The 19,474-nt window shown below is 36.9% G+C and overlaps 1 protein-coding gene across 1 annotated transcript in view; it reads right to left on the bottom strand.

Moving 5' to 3' along the window:
- Positions 1–258: 258 nt before the first annotated feature.
- Positions 259–19,474, bottom strand: part of INSC (INSC spindle orientation adaptor protein) — a 129,039-nt gene continuing 109,823 nt past the window's right edge. The window contains exons 9-14 of the mRNA XM_059474874.1: positions 18,706–18,877; positions 16,357–16,535; positions 5,739–5,805; positions 4,004–4,159; positions 3,285–3,361; positions 259–1,915 (exon numbers count right to left, since the gene is read on the bottom strand). Of these exons, the coding sequence (XP_059330857.1) occupies positions 1,787–1,915; positions 3,285–3,361; positions 4,004–4,159; positions 5,739–5,805; positions 16,357–16,535; positions 18,706–18,877 (780 nt within the window). The 3' untranslated portion in view covers positions 259–1,786. The remainder of the gene's footprint in view (positions 1,916–3,284; positions 3,362–4,003; positions 4,160–5,738; positions 5,806–16,356; positions 16,536–18,705; positions 18,878–19,474) is intronic.

Here is a 19,474-nt window from a genome sequence, read left to right as displayed (position 1 = left end):
TTTTTTATGAAATTTATTAATTTATTGTTTCTACCAAGACAACCATGGCTCACACATGTATTTCTGCTTAGGAAGAAAAATGTTGAAGTCCATCAATAATACAATATTTTTAAAGCTTTACAGTACCATGCATTTTAACAATCTTGGAAACTTAAGAAGTTGTCTCAAAATAAGCAAAAAATCAGAATTCATCTCTGTGCTTACTAGAACATCTGATCCAACACTTTCCTTTGAATAGCTGCTCATGACAGAGGTTATTGTAAGTTTTGTAAGGTTTTAAAATTCAGTCAAGATAGAGCTGATTATATGGAGAGGTCACAAGAAAGACATGAAGGCAGAGACTTCTTAACTCATAAAATCAAGGGAGAAAAAAGTAACCACCTTTGTGTCACTGCTTGAAGGTTTCTTATATACAGAAGATGTGGAAGGCAATCACAGCTTCACAATTTCCTGGTGCTTTTCGTCCAAACACCACATAACACTAAAGAAACATTAATTAATTAAGCTGCTTAATATATCTACAAAATACAGCAAGAAAAGAATGTGGGGGGGTTTTGGCAGATATCCTAGAACCTTGATGTTGCTGCTCATAAAATGATCCAAAGCAATGTTTGGAAGCCATGAAAAAAAAATTACAACTTTTTTCATAATCTACAGAGTGCTTTGAGAAAAATGAAGGAAAAAAAACCACCACCGGATATTGTTGGTTGAGTAATTTTCAATAGATGTAGTTTCTCAATGAAAGGAAAAAGAAAGAATTAAGAAGAATGCTCATGGAAAAAAAAGTTGATTTCAAAATAACGTCTGTTATTTAGGTTATCATCCATTTCTCAACTCCCACAGCTCCTAAGAGTCCCATTTAAGTTTTAAAAATACAGAACTAGTTAGCAAGCCAGAAAAATGAAAATTCAAGTTACAATTAATAAAACTCTTCAGGTTATTTAGTATAGGTGTGAACAACTTTTCACAAAAACAGTAGCTTGAATGGTAAAAACATGTCTGGACATTAGCACTTCCAGTTCTTGTAAGGCTTGGAAAGGAGAGAAAATTGTCGCTGTGTAATGGTTTTAAATCATAGGAAGAAAATTTTACATTATGAGACAAATCATACACCATCCAAGATTTTTCTAGAATTCTATGGATTTCTTTAGGAAATTTCAGTCAATGTAAATAAAGAGCTTTCTGTTATTGTGTATCCTCTGATGGAACACATCTTTATACAGCCTAAGAATGTATTCAAGCATCATTTGAAGCCAGTGTTTGAACATTTTTTGGCAATTTTTCCCTCAGTTACAAAATTCTATTAAAATATAACAGTTAAGAACTGGACTCAGACTGTAACATCCCTTTCATTTCAAAGTATATACTTGCAGCTTTTAGGATTATTTTTCTCCTAATACAGATGAGGCTAAAACATTTATTAAAAAACCTACAAAATGTCCTAACTATAGAAAAATATCAGTGAAAACACATCATCAGAAGCATTTAACATCAGAGCAAAAAGTTCTTGGCTTCATTACCTTAATTCAACTATATTAAACAAAACATTTTGCTAGATGGCAATGATAAGGTATTGTGTGTCTTGGCAGGAAAATGAAATAAAAAATTACCTTTGCAAACCACAGTAACAAGTTTTCTGCCTTTGCTCTGACAAACCACATGTTCATGGGTTTAGAATAAATAAGTCATAAATAAGAATAGGACTAAACCAAAATAAAATTGTACATGTGCTATCTTACTGTGTACCTATCACCTTCATCATTGTTCAAAGGTTTTTGGCTCCCATTTATACAAAGCTCTCTTCCATATTTGTGCACAGCAGAAAAGAATCCACGAGTCTGGGCTTTACCAGCTGCTGAAAATCTGAATCCTCCAGCCCATCAGGACTCATCACTGCCAGTCTCCTCAGGGCTGCCTAGAAAAACAAAACAGCATCATTGCAATGCAGTTCAGGAAAGGTTTCATTTCAGGTTTGGCAAAGCCTTCATTGCAGAAATCCACTATAACCATACCTAAATAACAGGCAGAACCCAAAACTGAACTGTGCAGGTCTATGAGTTCTGCTACCTGGGTAATCTCTCCTCACTGTCTTCATCTGTCAGATGAATCTGCTCTCATGCAAAGTTATTCAATAGCAATTATTTTGGGGCACTTTGCTTTTAGACCTGAGTAATGTCTAAGTACAGTTCAAGCCCTCAGACACCAGTGGCAATACCTATCAGAGCTTGAAGCAGCTTACGTCTCAAGAATAATATTTTTGCCACATTTTTATCAGAAAACATCTTCAGGCAATTACTAAAATATCAGGAGAAGCAGAATTTCTGAGACAGGGAGGTAGGTAACGTCTCAAGCAACAGGCATGGATTCAAGGAATGTGCACCACCAACTTCGGTGAGACAGAAAAATCATAGTCTGGTTTGTTGCCATTGCTCTGTGGTCTCTGCTCTGACCACACAAGATTAACAAGTCTTCTTGGCATGTAGGAAGAATAATCACAGCATTTTCTATGCTCACATTTATACTTTCTTCATCCTGAATGAGACCTGCTTAAATGAACAAGCTGCAATAAACAAGCATTACTTTTACATTTAAAATAACATTAATTTCATAAAGCGCTGTCAAATTATATTCTTCATTCTTCATTCACCAGAGCTTGTGCTCTAGCCCTAGGATCACCCATGTTCCCAGAGGGCTCTCACAGAAAGCTCAGTGAAATCATTCAGCTCTGGCATTTGGCTCACAGTGCATGCAGTGCAGGGCCAGCAGATGGGATCTTTCTCCTGAGCAGAGACAGTCTTAAGCTTCTGGTGCCCACTCCTTGCTGGGCACTGTATTGTCTTGGTGACACAAATACAAAAAAATGGATTGGAGTGGAAGCAAGAAATAACTTTTCCTCTTTTTGGATGTTTTACATAAATATCTTCAAATATATGAGTGCAGATAAAGGGCTGCTACCCTCGTGGCTCAAGGCTAATTTCAACAAACATAGAACCATCACAGAATGGAATTTAGGAATTAATGAATCCTTAAATTTCAAAGTGTTCCAAAGAAATTTTTTAGTGCCCAGTAATGTGAAGATGAAGCCATTTTTCCTTATGTGCTTAAATCTTCAATCTGAGGATGAATAATTGACAGTGCACAGGATTATGCTTAAGGGGAAAAGCAGGAGACCCTGACATGAATTTAAAACATTTCTGCAATACTTATGCATTTTGAAATCTAAAGGGATGTTTTTTCCTTAATTTTCCAGTATAAGCATGATAGGAAGACAAAAATGTACATACCAGACATGCCACTAAGACAGAATCACTGTTATTTCTTTCTGTTGGTGATCTGCAAAGTTTAATCAGGCGAGGAATACCTGAGAGCAACAAAAGAGTGTCAGGAGAAATAATTTAGAAAAACAACTTCTTATTTTGTGATATTTTTTAGATGCATCATATTTATCCTTTTTTAGTAGATATGATCTCCAATGCAAAGATGATATGCAAATACTTAAGAGACCTTCCATGGAGATATGCAGTTCAGAGCAGTCATAATTAATAGTTGTAAAGCATAAACAAGTAAATTGGGTTTACTTGCTGCTGCAATTTCACAGTGGAAATTGTGACCTCCATTTCTTCCCTACCAATCTTCCCATGCACCCTTAAAAAACTCCTACCCAAAGAACACATTCCCTCCCATTGGATTCATCACATCTGGGCCTGCTGGGGTCCCAGCCTTCTGTGCCCTGACAGATCCTGCATAAAGGAATGAGGATGCAGCAGTGTCATTTGGCACAGCAAGGCACAGCTCTGTGCTGAGTGGTGCTGCACCTCAGGCTCCTCTGGGAAACAAGCCAGAGCTTCATTTAGCTCCATCTCCTCCGTCATCCTCTGGACAGACTCTATAGGGAATATCTCTCACAAAGTTCACCAAGTAAGGCTAAACATTAAAAAGAGCTTCTCCATGACTGGCAGCTGCTCCCTCTTTCAGTGCCATTAAGCAGGAGACACCTCCTTACAGCTGAGTTTTACAGCTGCCTCTGCCACCTCGGGATCCCGGCTGAGCCGTGCCAGGGTCACCGCAGATTTCTGCTGCACTCGCTCACAAGCTGCAGCTTCTGCTGGGTTTCCAGAGGAGGATTTCTCAAACAGCATCTCCATTAAAAGCTGAACACCTGAAAGAATACAAGAGCCATCGTTATCCGCTCTCGAACAAAAATCTCAGTGCAAAAAAGGAAAGGGGAAAGGAAAGCTGGGCTAATACAGACCAGCCACTGCCCAAAAAGGGAGAATGCAGAATACATAAATGAAGGCTGCAATTTTGACTTCAGTGCCCAGGCACATCTGATCTCTGCATACATTTGTCTTCACTAGGAAGCTACAGAACTTCTGGAATTAGAAAATGCACTAACTTTTCCCTTCTCTAAAAGTTGGTATCTTAAATTTCACTAATTTATTTCAGTCAACCAAATGTAATTCCTTATTTGCTTCTAAATTAACCTGAAGGCAATCACTAACTGAAAAACCTGTAGTGACATATTTCAGGTCACTAAACAAAGTTTCATTCTCAATTCAAGTAATTATTTTTTGTTTATTTATATATTTTTAAGCAAGCCTTTAAAAGTTTCCTTCTCAAACTGTTTAAGGGTATTTTAGAATGAGGAATCCTTTAATAAAGGAAATTATGAAATTCTGTTTCTTGAATTTACTGTATAACTCTTCACTCTAGAAGAGACAATGTTATCCCTGTCGAAGCAGCTTCATTAACTTATTGTTGCCTGTAGGAGTTTATATTCTTCTTGTAGCATCAAAAAAAGAAGATGATTTCTCCTTTCTAGATCATTTTAAATGTAAAGACAATTATGTGCTATTAGACTCCATATGCTATTAGGCATTCAGATTACATCAGGTAGCATCAGAGGATTTTAACTGTTAGAACATTTGCATAAATAATTCAGAGAATTATCATCAGAACCATGCAGCTAGATAAGAATCAATCAACATACAAAAAATTGTTGAGAAGAAAGTACCTAAATTCTCTAGCATTCAAAGACCATTCTCAGAATGTGGCCTCTGACTAGCACCTGTTTATTATAACATGAGGCAGACACAAAAAACATTTCCACACAGGATGAGTGCCAACCCCTCTCAAAAGCCAGGGGGCAAATGTTTCTTGTGAAATTCCATGGCAGAGTGTGTACACAAATCTTACTTACTGTCATTGTCCCTGACAACCCACTGCAGTGTCTAGCATGACTTAGGCCTACTTGACCTAGCAAAGCAATATATGTGAATTTTCACTGTAATTTAATGTTTCCCAAAAAAAAGAAAAAAAAAAAAAAGGCACTCATCTTACTCTATTGCTTGGCCTTGAATTTGCTGGTAGATGTATTAATAAGGCATTTACATCTTACCACAACATTAACTGTATTACCACAATACAGCTTGCTGAAACACTTTTTACTTTTTTACTACTATTCTTTGCATCTAGGATTAAGTCACACACACAGAACACAAACAATGTGGTCACAAATGCAAAGTTTCCTAAAACAGTGGCATTTTATTTCATTTGTGTGGAACCATCCCCAGGACTCATTTTGCATCCTGCAGCAATGTGCAATATGCAGCAGAGACAGGCTGCAAAATGAAGCTTTATTAGTGAAGCCTTTCTCCTCTACCTTGTAAGTACTACATTCCCATCTACTCTGACTCTACAGAAAGAAATAAAAGATATAATTCAGTTAAAATACATACCATTTCCTTGAATGATTTCCGAAGCACACTGGTCCAACACAGACATGTTTGCCATTATTGTTACCACCTGTTGTTAAAAAGAGAAGGAAATATGAAGTCCAGTCCTACAATTCAGTAATATTAAATACAATTGTGGTTCATAAAATAAACATGGCAGAAACATGGCAAATATTTGGGAGAGCTGTTATTGCGCTGAATCTGTTCAGGAAAAATGCTAAGAAATCCTTGCAAGAGATTTGGAGTTTTGAGCTTTGATTCAAGGGAATATTTAAGGAATATTTTCCAGTTTTGTTGAAGTCAAGAATTTTCTGCATGTCAAGGCACTGTCTCAAAAGTAACTGGACTTGAAATTCTGTTTATACCTTTCTAGAGGTAAAAAACCATGGTTAGGCTTTGTACCAACACATTCTCTGTTGGTATGTGCACAAGCCCATTCTGAGATCTTGATTTACAGAATCTCTTCTCCCAAATAGCTTTAACTGTTTTTGAGATTAGGTGTAACTCAACTTGCTTAGAGTGATGCAGCAAGCCACTGACAGAGCCTGAACCCTGTGGTGCTGTTGGCATTCAGTCAGCCATTCCCTCATTGATATCACATACTTTCTCACACATCCTGCAAGACATTCTTCTCAGACCTTCAAATACTTTGCTTTTTGCCTGTAGACACATCCCAATATTAACAGCATATGTGAGAGACCAAATAATAAATGCTAGAGATCTTCATAATGCAAAACAGAAATAATATTCTTTCTTAAGAGGTATTAAACTTTCTCTAATGTAATTCAGGAAAACTGATCAGACTCAAAAATAAGGGTCAGTTTTGGAACTGGTTATCAGCTTTTAACAGTACAGTTTCACTTCAGAAACCAGCAAACTTCTTAGATGTAAGGAGGCATGAGATCAAATCACCATTCTGATCTCACTTTGCCATTTTAAAAACAAGGATGACTCATTTCCGATGCTGTGACATAAAGGTCTTCCACTTTTGAAGGTGGTGTTACAGTGTCATCTCCCTGAATAAATATACTTACTTAGCATGCAAATGAGTTGCTGAAACTCTACAGAGTGACAGGTAGAAATATGGTAACTCAGTGTATGTCTATGTATTTATTCCATATTAATTATTAACTGTGTTGCAGGCAGAGTGTATATGTTTTCTCATTCTAAATTATATCCCGTTAATGAAAATTGCTTCCTCCGTGCAGAATCTGTACCCCATGTGGCTCTCTAAGCCACAGATGAAGAATTCAATTAACCACAATTTGAATACATGCCAATTATTCCACTGCTTCAAGTTATTTTGTCTAATAAGTATTTTCATACATAAAAATAGTTTGTGTGCATCTTTTGACACCAAAAAATTATTTGAGGTTATAGCTATACTTCCTTTGTGTTGATTATGTGGCCCCCATATTTTGCCATATTTATGGACTAGCTTAGAGGGTTTATTTGTAACATTCTCCAGAGGGGGGTAAAAAAGACCCTTATGATCAATGACCATCAAGTTCTACCTATATTATCTTCTAAAATCTTAGTAGGACTCAAAAGGTAGCTAAGCCATAGAATAGCTCACTCCATATGGATAAACCTTTTTTTTCCCCAAGAAAGTCCATTTTCCTGTGATGTAAACAACATAACAAAATAGGATAATGTAAAAATATAATAGGCAAGCAGAATAAAGAGTTGATTTCAAAAGCTCTATTTCCCCTACATTTTCCTCTTTTAAAGTTCACGCAACTTACATGAAAATTTCCTCTCTAACACAAACCAAAGTTCAAGGAAGTTTCCTATTAAGGATGAACTCTCTAGAGGAAAACACAAACAAATGTAGACTCAATTTGCTTCAGAAAGTAACACTTCTGTAAGCACTAGTATTAATGAAGTCTCATCTCTTTTGGATTTAGAGTTGATCAAAAAACATAAATAGATGTTTGCCAGTAGATCCTCTCCCATTTTAGATTTTTCTTTTTGTATACAGAAGCTTATACTGCAGTCTTTATCTTTGCTCCTCTTCCTATTATCTGGCTCCCAATTTCATAAAGCCTTAGGCAGTCTCAAAAATATCTATGAAGTCCTGTTGAATCAGCAAACCAGTTCAGATGTTATGGTGAAGCACACAAACAGATAGAGATAAAAGTGACTGCCTGAGCCTCATTTCATACTTGAAAATTATTGGAAAAGAATGCATACCAAAACCTCTTTCAGAACTGAAATTACTTTCAAATAATTGAAAATCTTGAAGATGTTTAACATGGAATCTCTACTGTTCAACTGCAATTTGTAGTATCAATTTCATTAATTGCTGAAGTAATTGATGCTGCAAAAGAGCACATTCTGTGATTACAAAGCATTGGCACCTGACAGAATTTATAGTTCTTGCAATTATTTTGGATTCCTAACCCATGCAATGAACTTGTGGTCAATTCAAAGTGTAAGAAAGAAGACATCCTGAAGACAAGGTGCATGAGCTCTGGTCATCTGTCATTGCCTCCCTACCATGGAGAAGGAATGTGCTGAAGCCACATGCCAATTCTTGACCTGTGGGATTTGTAGATGTGCTATGAAGCAAATTTTGTCAGGGAATCCAGCATAATTCCCTACCCCAGCATCTATATCTCTGCTAAGCAGATCTGCTTTGGAGGTGGATCTTGGCCCATGCATTTCCAATACCTGCATTTTATCAGTGCTCTCCAATAGACTGACACAGGCTGGCCCACACTCCTTTCTCTGATTTCCAAATCCATCAAGAATTGCAGGTGCCTCTCTCTGCTAAACCTGGTGGCTGCAGCTTGTGAACTGGGAGCCCTAAATCCACTGTACTAATGAAGACCACAGAAAAATAGATTTGGTCAACAAAAAAATCAGCATAGAAACATAGAAAAGCTTGGGTTGGAAGGGACCTCAGAGATCATCAGATTCCAATCTTTCTCATAGATGGAGGCACTTCCCACTTGACCAGGTTGCTCAGAGCTCCATCCAGTCTGGCATTGGACATTTCCAAGGATGGGACATGCTCAGCTTCTCTTGGCAACCTGCTCCTGTGCCTCACCACCCTCACAGTAAAGAATTTCTCCCCAATATCTAATCCAAACTTACTCTTGTTCCATTTGAAGCCATTCCCCTTGTCCTGTCACCACATGCCCTTGCAAAAAGTCCTTCTCCACCCTCCACCTTCCCTGTTGGCTCCCTCAGGTCCTGGAAGCCCTGTGACATTTGTTTGCCATCAGAAGGGAGCTGGATGGATGATTCAGGTCAGTGTCACGAGTAGCACTGCTAAAAACAACCAGAGGAACAGACCTGCAGGGCTCCTCCTGTGCTCAACACCTGCCTGCTTGCCTGTGCTCTGCACACCTGACCCAGGGGGCACTGAGACACAGGGCAAGGCAGAATGTCAGCAAAGGAATTCTCAGCTAAAGCTCATGCTTTAGCACCTTCTGAAGGCACACCAACTTAGCAAAACAGCAACATGCAGAGATTTCATTGGCAGTAGTAAGATTTTTCACAAGAGTAAGAGATTAAGCAGTTAAAACTGAACTCAAAAACGTTAAATTTTTAAGTTAATTTTTAAGTTAATTTTGAATGTTTAAGTTAAAATTGAACTTTAAAACTTAAGAACTTAAAAAAGCACACCCAAAATCAAGAAGCTTTGAATGTTCATCTTTAAAGGGTTTGTTGGTGAACCTAGTAGACAGGGATATTTGAGAGGCCCCTTAAGACCCATGGAAAATTTTCCTGTATAATAAATAAAACTAAAAATAACAGTGTTATTTCATATTTTTCAAATGTCAGTACAGCATTATCTTCTTAAGTGTTGCAGTTACCATGGAAATTAATCTGAAATCTAATCAAAAATCTCTATTTTTATAAGCCAAATAAGTAAACAGATATTAAACACAGATACATCTCTAGTGATAATATCAGATATTATTATAAAATTGGCAGTGTTGATCTTTTTTGTTGTCCTATATATATATTTCATAACTTAAAATTTTTTTCTATTCCCACATAGTTTCCTTCCACTCCCTCAGACTTCCATACATATTGAATTCATGAGTGGTGAATCCTCCTTTTAAGTTCTGTAGTCTGCTTTGCCCTGAACTGTAGGAATTTCAGTTGTCAAGAGGAATTTAAATTTGAGAAACCATGGTTGATTAAGAACCTTTAAAATAGTTTTCTTCAAACAATAGTCACCTTGGAATATTTTTTCACTAAAATACATAATTACTAACTTATTTAGTTATATTAGTTGTTTAGAAAAGTTTTATTTACTATAATAAAACTTTTCTAAACAACTAATGGTGACTAATGCTCATCAACCAGTGTACAAGGTACTAAATCTTTGCTGCAAAAATAAAAACTAGATACAAATGCTTTGCTATAAAATAAGATACACTGAGAGTGTAAACCTGTAGTTATCAAAGAGATTTAAACTTAAAGAACACTTAAGAACAGAAGGCCTCTCTGAAAACTTTCCCTTAGTGAGAGATTTGAGAAAGTCTTTCTCTTTATTGTGAAACAAACTCCTAAGGAAGAAAGATGCCAAAGTATTTGGAGGATGAAAGCACATATTTTAGCCTGCTAAAGGGCCAATATTTTCCACAACTGAGGGTCCCTTACCTCATTTGTGGGAAGGGGAAGGGTCTACAGATGTGGAAGGTGTGGTGCTAATATACCTTTATTGATAATAAAGGCACACTGCTCAGTAGGCTTTTATCAACAGTCCCAACATAGAAAGAAAGACACAACCTCAAAATAAGAATTAGCGAGTAATTTAATAGAGTGGCAAAGTAGATCAATATAGAACTGCTAATTCTCTTAGTTAGTTACTCCTTTAAGGCTGATTCATTGCTAAGTAATATTAATTTTTGTACATATTATAAGAGCATTTTGTAATTCATTCAAATAAATGAGATAAGCATAAATCATAGTGTCTGCAAAGTTCCAGATAGCCATCTTCAGAAACAAAGTGGCACCTGAATATAACTCAGAAGCAACATAGTCTCTGTTTCTGAAGGTAAATTAAAATCATCTGAACATCACAATTCAAGATCCATCCACAGGGAGACAGCAAAAGAGTGCATTTAGCAGGCATCAAGAACAGGCATTACAGCAAGTTGAGGTAGAAAAAGCCTTTCAAGATATTATCTATCAGGAGGAAAAACTTCAGTGAGAAATCTCTGGATATTCTCTCTGGGACATTATAATGCTTGAAAATAGGAAATAACTCCAATGGCTTCTGATAGCCATTTTTGTGATTGGGAACTTAGTTTTTCTTCCTGAAAACAGACAACAAATACAGCCAGATGAGCAGAAGAAGCTAATAACCCCTCAAAATCAAAACAGTGGTTGGAGACAGGATCTGCTTGCAAAGTCTAGGTTTATTCTGAGACTGTGCCAGAGAAATGTATTTTTGGCATGCTGAGGCAGAGCAACAGAGATTAAAGCTGTAGGAAACTTACTTTTTGGAATGAAGGAAGTCTTTACTACATTTTTATTTATGTTACTTCCTCTTGCTGACTAATGTAGATAAGGAGCAGGCAGAATAGTCAGGTTCTCACATTATTTGTTTTAAAGAAGCACATAGGACATGCACCCTGTGTGGGTCACATTGTGAAAATACACATCCCATGTGCCCCACCAGGGCACATAACTAACAGTGACTGAGCTAGTGGCCACAGTTTTCTGTCTTTCAGGTTAAAACCTGGAGGAGAAAGAATCTCTCAGACTTCCTTCAAGGCATTGAAAAGCTTCTTGTGTTTTTCAAACAGGCTCAAGCAGCCAAAGGCACCTAAGAGATCTGATCTCCCCAGAGCAGAGCACAAATGAGCCTTTCAACACAAATTAGTTTTTCAACTGAGCTGAGATTTTATTCTTCCAACTGAACCCCTTGCTTTGCAAGTGGGAGCACACCGTCCTATCCTGCATAGAATCTAAAATATGAGAGGCAGAATTCTAACTAAGCAGGAGTTTTGTCCCAAAAATTTTAGCTTTTAACATAGTCAGTTTTAGAGCCCTGAAATATATCAATCCATAACATTGACCATATAATGCCAGTCAGTACTCTTATCTATTTATGCTGGTCACATGTGCATGAAAAGATAGAGATAAGCAGTTAAAAAGAAAAATAAAAGACATCAGCAAAATTATTACAATCTTACATAGGAAACTAACTGTAATATCATTAATATAATGGTGTGGTTAAAATTCAGCTAGTTGGGTGAGTTTGGTCTAATTTTCATTTTTGCATCTGTTACTAGCAGTCATGTTTCTTTCTTGATTTCTTGAGCTTTTCAAAGCAACTTAATTTTTTCATTTACCAGTTCTCTTTCTTGCTATATTAGTTGAAATCATGTTTTTTCAGTGTGATCTAGTCAATACTGGAAAAGATCCCACAATTTTAATATACAATTTACCATCCACAGAGCACAGTCAGGCCTCAGAGGTAAGGGAATTCCAACCACCTATCTAGTGATCATGCTATTAATCCCAGAGCTGGATATTAACAGAGACCTGTGCAAGAAAACAGTGCAGATACCCTTTTATGAACTTGTCCACATGTAAAGGCTTTGTTAATAAACTCTCCAGTATTCAAGAAATTTAGATTGAGAAGTAGTACTGCAATTTTCTTTCATACAGACAGGGATTTTCAAAGAAAATCTAAAAAAAACTGTTAATATTCTTCTCATTAAAAACATTATTCTCAAAGTCTTTCACTGAGGGTTCAGAAATATTTAGAAATCAAAACTTCTTTATATTATAGTAACATCTGTCTCTAATCTCCTTTTGACACTACAATCTTCTTTCAGGGAGGGGGAAAAAGGTGAGGAAGGACAGGAAAAATAAACACAAATGCCTAATAAGGAACAAAAGGTGAAGAACAGAGAAAAGAATGTGGAACCTAGAAGAAGAATGGTAATAAGGACTTAAAATTTTAAATGAAACAGAAGATCTCAGTGTCTAAACCAGCAGCATCTCCCAAATACCAAGAAGGCAGGAAAGAATTTATTAGGAAAAAAAAAGCAACAATCATTTCCAATTTTTCCTTCCAGCTTAAGAGCCTTTCTCCACCTCAAACTGTTTTGAAACCTAACTCACTGATTTTAGACCTAGGAATAACCACTTTAAAATGAATGTGTTCACTGCACATTAATTCTTTGTCTGCCTGAGTAAGAGAAGCTCAGAAGGTGTTAGGCTATACCTCCACAGCTTCACAGGTAAGGTGAGAATACTAACAACACTGAAGAGACAAGTGGGAATGCAGAGAGAAAAATTGTATTATACATAAACATACTGTGCCCAAACATACATATTTCATATTTTTCTATGTAGAATCTAAGACGATGGTTAAAGTCAAAAAGATCCTGGATGATAAAGGATTTAGCTAAACCCCTCTTCTGACAGATCTCAAACTCCATTAAGACTGCATACACTACACTGCTGAATTTAGGAATAAACCCTTCTGAAAGGACATTTTGATGTTTTTTGAAGTAAAAAATCTGCTCTTCAGAGAATAAGTATCTGCAGAAAGAAACAGAACACGGGACATTCATATCCATTTTGACCCAAAACTGGGGACAAAGGAATCTGGGAAATAGTGCTTTATGACTGTTCTTATATAATGTATTTTGTTACAAAACTAAGGAATCTCAGTAGAATGTTGCTGGCTACAGAAACAGTCACATGCCTCTGTAAAATGGGCAATGATAATCTTGTTTATCAGTAAGTCCAGTTCTCAGTTCTAGATTTCTCTCCTGACCTAATCTAACACTGCCTGGGAAATGAAAGAAGAAGGAGGTTGGTTTTTGGATAGCAAAGACAGAAAAGGTTGGGGTTTTTTTTAGTTTAAGTTTTTTTAAATTTTTTTTTCATCTGGACAAAAAAACTTTACAGAAGTCATAAGACAGAACAATTTTAAAGGTGCTTGAGCAATAAAATATTTTTTGCAGTCAGTGCACAATCTATATCCAAATCCTGGGCAGAATGTTATTTATTTGTACCATCACAGAGGGTGATAACTAATAATAATTTTATGTCCTGTATAGAAGGACATAGTGTGAATTTAAGATGAGGTAAAATGGCACAAAGGAAAACAAATTTCCATGTTCCTTTGCAGCATTTCAGCTTCCTCCCAGGTTTGGTTTACAGTAAAGCACACTCCAGTCTAGCGGAATAGAATTTTCTTAAATCAGCATTAACACTAAAGTAGTAATATAGTTAGAAATATTAGGTAGCTTTCTATAAGTAGTTGTGCTACTTAAATTAAATATTTGTATGAAAAACAGAGCATTTAAGTTTGAGGGGTCTTTTATACAATTTTCTATTTTGTATCAGCTATGTAAGTTTTTACTTTGTTTAATCACTTAAACATTTAGTATAACTTATTCCAAATCATCTTTTTTACTGACCAGGATGACTTGGTCATTCCGAATGGACATCAGTGCATGAAAATATACTCCATATTGGTTCCATTATCCAAAATAGAATCTTGAATGAAAAAAATTTCAAATCTACTCATCTTTAATGTACATCTCCCTAGGCAAATGGCTACTGTCTGGGACATAATATTATATATACTGGGAAAAGATTCTGAGTACATTACTTACCTAAAAGGATTTCCTGTCAAAAGCCAAAATCACAATTTATGAAACCAGTATAAAATATAGTATTGCAGTGCTGTTTTTTTAGCTGAGTGTATTTTCCTCATTGCAATGATAGACACAGAGCAAATTAAAAGTCAAAGTATTCCATGAGACTGCTGTAAATTGGCATCCAATATACCATCCCCACCCCCAAATACAAGACTGAAGCAAGGGGAGCTATTCACTCAAACACACTTGCTCAGGAATTTGAAGGAAGACTTCTCTCAAGGCTTTGGCATTACCAAAACTGTTTAACTGGCAGCTCTTAAAGACAAGATGAGCAGCACTCAGATTCCACCTGGACATTCAGTGCTCAGTAAAAACCCAAGGAAGGATTTTATAGTTCCCATAGCTGCAGGAGCCAAGGAGGCAGCTCAGAATCTCCCTGCAGCACGCCGCAGAGAACACTACCCTTGCTGTTCTACATTCTTGTTCTGAGCAGGAAGGTGAGGTGTTCTGGGGAATGAGATCTCAGTTCTTGGAAGGAAGCCGTTCAGTTTGCTGTTCATCTAGCTAGTGAGATGAACTTGCAGCTTGCAAGCTACAAAAGGCCTGGAATTAGCCTGTCACCTAAAAAATGTCATACGTATTTCTTTCAAGATCTACCTTCCTCAAAAAAAGAAGGGGCTTGCTCAGCTACCCACAGAGCAAACTGCAAACTCACAGCTGACAGCAGAATTCAGATGAGGACATAAAAAATAAGGAAATCAAAACTATGAGAGCATACAGGAAGAATTTTTAAAAAATACTCTGAAGGATTGTACATATGTAATAGTACACAGCCATGACAACACCACAACTGATATCTCTGACTTTGCCCAAAGAGCACTACAGCAATTATGGCTTAATTCCATCTTTTTATACACAGACCTGAGCTGAAAAACTACTAGGTGCTATTAGAAGCTAAAGCAGCCCTAGTAATCCCTCTAGAATACCAATAATCAGTTTCTAGGGTCCACTGTGCCTTAATCTCCAAGGCCTGGCTGATGGCTAAGGATGAGCAATGCCTTCTGTGGCAGTGCAGATCCTAAATCTACCATAAGTCATCTTTTCTTATCTAAATCTACCATAAATCATCTTTTGGCTCCTTCAGAGCTGTGAAAGGGAAGGTTGTGAGGCCTGAATGGTGGAAGTTTAATTACAGTCACAAGGTCTCATGGACAGAAGTAGGTTAAGTTTGCTGAGTACCAGCCTCCATCCCTCAGTAGCCACTACTGAATCCTCAGGCCTCACACACATCACTGCTGAGGCAAAATTAATCACTGAGACACCAAATAAGCAGTGCTTCTGCACCATCCCAACGCATTGGAGTGTCTGAGAGGAGCAAAAGAATTCCCCCTGATTTCATCTGTGCATTAACATAGACCTTTAGTATTCTCTAGTGTCCCTTTATTAAAAAAAAAAAAAATTAAATATTGGTGAGAAGGAAAGAGAAAGGCAAAAGCACATTAGCAGTATTTGCCAATAAAAATTTGCAAACCATCTACCAGGCAGACAGGACTTGGTCCGAAGCCCACCAACGTCAATGGGCTGAGGATCAGGTCCTTATTCAGCTTTTGGAGCTAATTCCTCTTTGAACTGATAACTCTATATTTAGACTCCATATTTATCTTTGCCTCAAAGCTCTGTCCAGTCAAGTTTTGAATCCCTACAAAGACAAAGATCCCATAACCTCTCTGGGTCTCTGTGTCACTATTTGGCCTAATTCATGATGAAAAAAAATAAATTCTGCTATCTTAGATATATGGAATTCAACTTTTTTTTTTTTTTTACTTTTTGAAAATCACATTAAATCTGTCATATTTTTCATGCTCACTAAAAAAATAATTAAAAAACAACCAAAACCAAAGAAGGAACTGAAGCAGATAAACAAAGAGGCAATACAATGAAAAGAACCAAGAAAGGATTGACTATGTCAAAACAGACACAGTGCTGAAATCTTTTGGCTTTTACACAAACATGACAGAGAAATTCCTCACCTGATCCCGGGAATATGGAGTATCCACTATGTGTTTGTCTGAGCACGCTGCCAGGAGAATCTTCATTGCATTTAACTGGAGCAATATTTCACAAGCCATGGTATCAAAGAAAGTGATGTTGGCAAGAGCTGCTGAAGCCAGCAGGAAAACTTCACCTGATGAGGCTTCTTGGCACAGTTCTAGGAATGCAGAAAATAAGCTGGATAAAAGTCATTCCTTCAATGCAGCTGTTAAAGGCAATATTTAAGCATCTGCAGCTTGCAATAGTGATCTTATTAGCTGATATCAAGTTTACAAACATGGACATAAAAAAAGGAAACAAAAAATATAAACTTAATTTTGTCAGTCATGTAATATCATAGAAGGGTTTAGGGTGGAAAAGACTTCTAAGATCATCAGCTCCAACCAAACCCATCTCTGCCAAGTCCATCACCACACCATGGGCCCAAGTACCACATCCACGCAGCTTTTAGATACCTCCAGGGATGGTGACTCAACCACTTCCCGGGGCAGTGTTTTCCAGCATTTAATAATTCCCTCCATGAAGTAATTTTTTCCTAATATCCAATCTAAAACTCCCCTGGCCCAACTTGGGGCCATTTACTCTTGTTCTATCACCTGTTACTTGGAAGAGACCAACACCCACCTCACTAGAGCCCCTGATGAATGATATGCTCTACCTAGTATACCGTTCTACTGGGAATATTGCACTGCATGTTGTTCAAAATAAAGCTTAATATAACTAAATAAAATCAAATACAGGAGGCAGAAAGCTAAAAGTAAATTATCCATATGAGAATAATTCCATCCTCTTCTTTAGAACAAGGTACATGTTGCTTATCTCTAAATCTATTTCTCTGTAGTCGAAAATCATCCTGCATATTTTTCAACTTCAGTAAGTGCTGCAGAGACAGCTACCTTTCAATCCCTTGTACATGTGTACTTTAACTAAGATGTGAATCACCTGGTAATGGGATTTCTGCATGGTTTAAAACTTAGACATATTACAGTAATTCAATTACTGAGTTATAAATATTACAAGGAAAGTGGTGTGTGATTACTGAAACGGGTCTTGCAAAGTTATACATGTTCTATTTTTAACACTTACATTTCTTGGGCAGAATATGTACAGCTAAAATTCCTGCTCAGCTTAAAGAGCAACAATTGAGGAATGATCCACTACCTAATACATTCTGGATAAACTGTTCAGATTGGCCCTTGACTGCAGTTCACTAAAATAACCCAGAAAATCATCTGAAACAAACCAGGTCAGATGCTGCTAGCTACAACAGAACCAAGCTCAGCACAGGTTAATTCCACCCACTAGATTCTGGGCAATGTTAGGGCACAAGCTTCTCCGTTTGCTGCTGGACGTCAGGAATAAATTGTTCCCTTGATTTTTCCATCATTAGTTCTTTTTTGGCCTACTGAAGAATGCCTAAATACAGCTCAGATAATTCCCAGCCACAGCAGAATCCTCAAGCATTCATACTATTCTTTTTTTCTTCTTTAAAAAGCAAACAAGCAAACAAACAAGCAAAAAAAAAAAAAACCCAACTGTATCCAAATTAAAGTTCTACAGTTTAACCAATAGGTTCACTAGAAAAAATTCTGAATTTACTGATCTATTATACATGAGAAATCAAACCAGAAAACCCAAACAGTACATTTTGACCTGGAGCTCTGGGAGACTAAATTTCTAGACTAGACAGAAGACAATGCTTGAATGAAAGCTCCTGGTATTTGAGAGGGAGGGAGCACACTGCCAGAAATAAGGTATTCCTCTCTTTAGAAAGCAATAAGAAATGTCATCTTGTTTTTCCTAAAGTATCCTCACTGACCCAAGTTAAGGAAAGTCTTTTTGTCTCACTTTACCATGGATCAGGGGCCTAGACAAGAAAGAAGAGCTTTCATTTTCTTGTAACAATACCCATAGATTATATGACACTCAACTTTTCCTCTGAATTTTCATACAAATGCAGATGTAGCAGTGAGCTTGAGTCCTAGAAAGTTTGGAAAATACAACAGTCATAAAGGTTATCAGCTCTCAATATTCCTCTTTTCAGACAAAAACCAGACAAAAGGATGCTTTGTTGAGTCCTCCCTGGAGGCTCGAGATAGACTTTCACACAGATACTATTTTTACAAATATTTATAAATTCTATTCACATGAGGCCTGGAGTAAAAAAATATTATGTAATTGCAGAATTCTCTGATTCAGAATTTAAATTTGTTATTTCATCTGTTAAGGGAAGGATGGTAAACATTATTTAGGGAATATTTCTAATGAAAGACTCATACCATAACCTGTTACTTTAACTGGACTCAGAAATCCTGTGGAAAACTTACTGACAAGTGCTGTCACAATTTCTTCCATATTTTCCAGGAAGCTGCTGAGATGCTGAGTGAATGTGAGATGTGGAGATGTGATCTGGGCAATTACTGCTGCTGCTTCTGCATGGGTGGCTTCAGAATGGCTGGTATCAGTGAGGATGTCAGCCAGGCACAGTATCCCATCCACCTATGGAAAAACAAGAGGTAGAAGTTAGAAATACTATAGGAAGCACTTTTGCAATGAAAGATGGTTTTCTAGTTGTCTTTTCTTGGCAGTGACTAAACTAATCCATTTATTTTCAAAAATAACTTTTACTTGGTGGCCTTTGTGTCACAGGAAGTTTCAGTTTAGCAACTACAAATGAGTTCAGCATATGAGTTTGTTGTCCTGCCAAAAGTCTTGCAGTTCCTTCTTCCTTAATGTTTTTGTGAAATCAATTTTGGTCCAACAAAGTCTTCTCTGACAGACATCTAAAGTTAAATATAAATCCAAAATTAAGCTCTGATAAGCAAATGTTCATTGCTACTGTGCCTCATTTGAGCTCTACTACAAGACTCAAACCTCAAGGTCTAAACAGACAAAATTTTTTTGCCACTTTTCCCTGAAATTGTCACAAAGCCAACACAGGATCAAGAAGAATACTATCAAGATGACCCTGGCCAAACATTTATATTAAAGCCAGGTCCACACATCCCTTGCATACTTCAAAGGGAAACAGTATAATGAGAACTGGCTTAAGTTTCTGCTTTTAGAGTGTTTGAAGTGCTCTTACACAGTTCAGGC

Source organism: Ammospiza nelsoni, chromosome 6 (genome assembly GCF_027579445.1).
Source record: "Ammospiza nelsoni isolate bAmmNel1 chromosome 6, bAmmNel1.pri, whole genome shotgun sequence".
In the NCBI taxonomy this organism is placed as follows: Eukaryota; Metazoa; Chordata; class Aves; order Passeriformes; family Passerellidae; genus Ammospiza; species Ammospiza nelsoni.
Note: the sequence above shows the minus strand (reverse complement) of the source record. Positions and strands in the feature narration are given on the sequence as shown.